Source organism: Centruroides sculpturatus, unplaced genomic scaffold (genome assembly GCF_000671375.1).
Source record: "Centruroides sculpturatus isolate CEXI.00-Female unplaced genomic scaffold, Cexi_2.0 scaffold1465, whole genome shotgun sequence".
In the NCBI taxonomy this organism is placed as follows: Eukaryota; Metazoa; Arthropoda; class Arachnida; order Scorpiones; family Buthidae; genus Centruroides; species Centruroides sculpturatus.
This window is the reverse complement of record NW_019385628.1, coordinates 135,984-141,314: the sequence shown is the minus strand read 5'-3', so window position 1 is coordinate 141,314 and position 5,331 is coordinate 135,984. Positions and strand designations below refer to the sequence as shown.

At 31.1% G+C, this 5,331-nt stretch overlaps 2 protein-coding genes across 5 annotated transcripts in view; one reads left to right on the top strand and one right to left on the bottom strand.

The window, feature by feature from the left end:
- On the top strand, window positions 1-2,484 carry LOC111640731. Its single transcript, XM_023386775.1, has 2 exons — window positions 1-163; window positions 250-2,484. The coding sequence occupies exons 1-2, from the start codon at window positions 152-154 to the stop codon at window positions 622-624; spliced, it is 387 nt and encodes a 128-aa protein (XP_023242543.1). The 5' UTR covers window positions 1-151; the 3' UTR covers window positions 625-2,484.
- The window catches only part of LOC111640729 (radical S-adenosyl methionine domain-containing protein 1, mitochondrial-like), a 48,137-nt gene continuing 45,237 nt past the window's right edge, over window positions 2,432-5,331 (bottom strand). For all 4 annotated transcript variants that reach the window (XM_023386772.1, XM_023386773.1, XM_023386774.1 and 1 more), the window contains 2 exons: window positions 2,750-2,853; window positions 2,432-2,607 (listed from right to left, as the gene is read on the bottom strand). In XM_023386772.1, coding sequence (XP_023242540.1) covers window positions 2,529-2,607; window positions 2,750-2,853 — 183 coding nt within the window. In that variant the 3' untranslated portion in view covers window positions 2,432-2,528. The remainder of the gene's footprint in view (window positions 2,608-2,749; window positions 2,854-5,331) is intronic.

The following is a 5,331-nucleotide window of genomic DNA, read 5'->3' as shown; positions in this document are numbered from 1 at the left end:
TTTTTCTTTTTCAGCTGAATTTTCAACATATTTGAATTACTGCAGATCACTTAGATTTGATGAAAAACCTGATTATTCCTATTTACGGCAGTTGTTAAGAAATTTATTCCACAGACAAGGATTTACATACGATTATGTCTTTGACTGGAATATGCTAAAATTTGTAAGAGAATCAAAAACTTGTTTATGTAAAAGTATTAGCATTTACATTAATTTGATGAAATTTCAGATACAGCTTTTAATTTTCAGGGTGGTAATCGAAGCCAGCAAGAACAGCAAGATGAGAGAGACCGAAGAGAACGACATCATTTGCACGGCAGTACAGCTACACGTGGTGCTCTTCAGGCACCAACAACTGCAAGCAGTAGTCGTTTGCGAGGTGCTCCAGATTCAGCTAGTCCTGCAACAGGTAGGTCTCTGCCACACCATCTTGCTCCACCAACCAATATGACACCAGTATTGAATGCACCTCCAACTGCAGCTTCAGCCGCCATGGTAGTAGGTGCTTCTCATTCAGTTGCTCCTTTACCGTCCTCAATGCCGCTAGGAGTTACCATTCGTTCAAGAACAAGGTCTACACCCCGAGCAGCCATATCAGCACACGAAGGACCGGCCCAAAGATGACAGGGGTTTTTACTGATGTGCTGTGAAGTTATTAACCATTCTGAGCAACCTATTTGGAGACATACTGAAATGAAACAAGAAAGGGTAAACCGTAAAGAGTAATAATGTAAATGTTGGTGTTTATAAGCTTGCAGATAAGGATAGACAATGCTAGTCTAACTAGCTTCTAATGGGATGCATTAATAGATGACTGAAAAATAATAAAATTGACGACATTTTGTTTCAAGTCCAGTCAATATATGCGTGCTAGTTCTGGATTAGTTCTTTTAAAAGTATATCATGGGCAAAACTGTTCAAATATGATAGCCCAATTTTCCCCAGCCATGACAGTTGAATTTTATGGTGCACAAATATTGAACAAGTGAGTCAAACGATACTCATTTGAGGATGGGAGATATAATGGCAATTTATTTCTGCAGATTAACCTAAAGACAATTAAAATATTTTCCCTCGTGCATTGTGCAAGCTGATAAATCAGCTTTTAGAAATTGTAGAAAATGTTTGATTTTCATTGTTCCTTTTTCTTTTTAGATTCATTGCCTTGTCATGTGTCAACAATGCAATGTTACATTCATCCATAATGAACAGCCTAGTTTTTACAAATATCAGGAACACCTTCTATTATAAAACTTTGTATATTCAATGCACAAACTGAACTCAGGCTGTAGTCAAGCCATTATACATTTTTTATAGCTGTCTTCCTGTACAGTGTGCTTGGTCAAGGTCTGTTTTGTTTTTGAATGCAAGTGTACTAATTTAAGTTCCTGTATAATGAAACTTACTGCAGAAGAAAACTTCCCAGTTAGAACAATAACTTCTAATTAATTATACAATGTATGAGTTGGTATTTAGTAAATATAAAATAATAGCAACTTAAAGTCAGGCAGCAATGAAAATACCAGCCAAATAAAAATTAGTCCATAGCAGTAAACTTGCAGTGAAAATTAGAGCATAGAATTCCAAAGTGATCAATTCTTTGTAAAATACTTAGTATGTTATAGAAGCAAACTAAGTTGCCATGTATTTATTCATCAAGATAACATTTTGCACAATTTCAGTAATGGTATGTTGTTCAGTGTAAAAAAAAAAACAGTTGAAGATTGTGGGAATATTTGAAATTTTTTAAATAACATTGATGTTTAATTAACAAAGAAAATCATAAAAGTTTCTGTCTGAAATTGCTATAGGTGCTTCTCTATCCCAAAACAGATGATTAATTTTTTTTAATGAAGAAGCTGCACTTCAAGACAGGGAATTTATCTTGTATATTTCATGATTTGTAAAACCAAAAATATAATTAATTTTTTTTCCTTCTCTGACAGATCAAACATGAAAGGATGCACTTTTTGCTTAACAAAATTATTTCTATAAGACCAAAAAGAAACATTTTCCAACATTAAAAAAAAAAATCATTTGTGCTTCTCACAGCTTCGATTTACCAACATTTGCTTGTAATAAGTGAGGTAAATATTCCAAAGTCAACTTTTTGTGAAGACAAAGAAATGTGCCTAATTTTGATAGAAATCTATAGAAATTTGCAAGTTGTTTATAATTGAAAACTGAATTAAATAATTTCTCAAAAATAAAAAAAAAAGAAGAAAATACCTAACCTTTTTGGAATAATTTTGCAGTCAGTGCTGCAGGTTTATGCATCTCTTATCTGCAATCTGTAAACTCATTTTATTATAGTTTATTAACAGAAACTTTTGTCACCATTTGAAATTTCTCAATGTCCGAATCCTGGTATTTGTACATTATATTGACATGATAGGATATTTCTACTATCATTGTTATGAAGTGATGTCACCAGTGTAACTGTGATTGTAGAGGTTTAAATAAAATAAACAAAATATGCTTTGAGTTTTATAGCTTTTAATTGAGAAAAAAATGCATAATTGACAGTTTCATGCTTTAATGTATGGTAAAAGATCCTTTGTGATTGTATCTGCAATTCTCATTCCATCTTCTGTAGGTGCTAGTCTCCTATTTAAACGAAAGTTTTAATCGTAATATTTATGTACAAATACAGTTTTTGTATTTATTAAATCCAGTAATTAATCTATTAAAATAGTGTGAATTTTTTAATGTTCAGTTCAATAATTATTTCTCTCTAAAAACTACTTACATTTTGTCAAAGTTCAAAAAACCTCCATAGACATACGCTCTCAGAATTTCTGATGTCTTGAATGTATCTGCTAAACTGATGCCACTTGAATACTTGCACCATAACTGAAAATTGTTACATCAATAAGATGTGAATGGTAAAAACTATTCTTCAATTTTACTGACAAGGGATCCATCCAGACTTAACAATGAAGTCAGAGGATAAAATTTTGAGAGGATAGGTGAAGTTCCAGACTCTAACAGAGATGACACCAAAGCTATATCTTCTCTCTGCTTTTAACATTTTTCAGGCAATGGAGTAAATTTTCTGTGTGTTGGATAGCAATTTTATTTTTTTAAGATAACTCTTTTAGCAATAAGGCAGTAATATTAATATCATCTCTTCCAACTCTATTATTATTAATCTCTTCCAACTCCAGTCACTTAAATAGTGATGATTATGACGTGCTCATTGTGAGGAACCTATTATACTCATGCTATCATAGAAACTACAAAACCAACACATGTTGTTAGCATTTTTCATGGCAATGACGATTGTCAAGTCTGATAGTTCCTTTGTAAGAGTCTATGGTTAGTATTCTAAAAATATCAGGAAAATATTTGATTAATAAGGATAAATATAATTTTGAATTAAAATTTATTTCAAAACTAAATACTTATGCATGTAAAATTGAATGATAAAAATAAGATATTTTCTTTGGCTTTGCCGTTACTTATAGTCTCTTCCCAAGAATGACATTACGTCTCGGAGAGCACGAGCAACGTATGTGCAAATCCCGCACTCGCACCTGTTTGTAGAAACAGTCTCAACATTTCATGTTTTCTTTTGACCCAGTTCTCAGTCTCCTGACTACCTACAAGTCTGGTTTATTTTGTGTGTGCATAATTTGGGCACCAAATACTGTGTGCCAAATTGCAACTCCTGACATGTACTCTTTCATACCTCTAAAGGTGTGCAGCCATTGACAGCAGTACAATTTTAATAGGAAATAAATTTAACATATTAAGAATTAAGATTTGTACAAAACTATATTTTTTCTATTATAACTAGCATTTAACACATTAAGTGCAATGTGTTGCAGAAATTGAAACACACTACATATTGAAATCTGAGATATGTTACTTTGGAGCAAAACATTAACCATATAAACAATGGAAATAAAGTGCACTTGGTTCAGTAAAGTTTTTTAATAAAAAAATAGTAGGAATTTAATTTTTTCTCCCCATAAAATATGAAAAATAAGCAAAGTTTACCTTTTCTAACATTTTTCTTGCATAATGTGTGTTTTATATTTTATGATATTGTACTTATTCACATTCAAATATTAAAGAAACAGACTTCATTTTCTCTCAGTGAACATAAACAGTAAAAAAACAGTACTGTAAGTATTTTATTTTGATTATTCTATTTCTCTTGGTCCATTTACGCAACCTTAAATGTAGTAGAAGTTAAAATCAAAAGCTGATAAGCATACAAAATGATTGGGGAAAACACTCAGCCCACGTGTTGCAATTTTGCAATCTGCCTAAAAATTGATATAAAAATTTTTTTAACTGCAAGATAAAATGATTTTAAATAGCTATATTTGTGCTATTTTGTTAAAAAAAAAGGACCATGGCCATGTTGATATTTTTTATGGCAATGTGTTAAGTTTATAGCTCAAATATTTTCAAATTCATTAAAAATTAAATGAGATAACATTTTGTTTTTGTTTATGGATATCAATATATTACATGTTTGCTAAGCCCATTCATTGTTATACTATTTATATTGCTAACCTGAAAAATATGGCTAGTATGCTAAGGATATCAAGAAAATTTATTCCTATATATAATTAACATCAATTAGAAAGTTTTTTTAATAATACTACAGTATATAATGTGTCAAAATGTCATAATTTTCAAAATTTTGGTTACATTAAAAACAAAGCATGTATATATTTTTAATTCTGATTGCTAAAAATTTATCTCTTTCACACTGAAAGTAGCATTGTTCAGACTATTGCATAGTGATTTTAAACTAATATAAAAGAAATATTTGGAATTTTTTAAAATACAACATATCTTTTCAATTATAGGAACCAATTCCAAAATAGTTTTCAATCTGTTAATCACTCATCAATTAACCCTTAACTGGTTTTATGGGGGCCGTGCGGCCCCCACACGTCATATTTTTACGATTTTCTAAAAATCTAAATATTTTTATGCAGCTGCCATTTTATGTAATCTTATTACGTTGCGACTCTTATCGAGTGCCAAATGTTCAGCCCTGTAGCACTTACAAGGATGGAGCTACGTACCTTCTGGGGGCCGCGCAGCCCCCACGATACCAGTTACGTTGGTTTTTTGTGGAAATGTGTTTTTATGTTTTTTTTATTTTTACAATTATTTTGCAAAGATATCTCAATCTTGCATCAAAAATTCAAAATGATTACCAAAGAATCATTTGAACTGCTAATAGATGATAATATTATACAAATTGCTAGATCAAGCCGAAATCTCCTGAAAAGAGTATGTTGTCATTTTGTGCTGGAAAAAAAGATGGTAAATATGCTACTAAGTGCAACAGTTGTTTGAAATTTA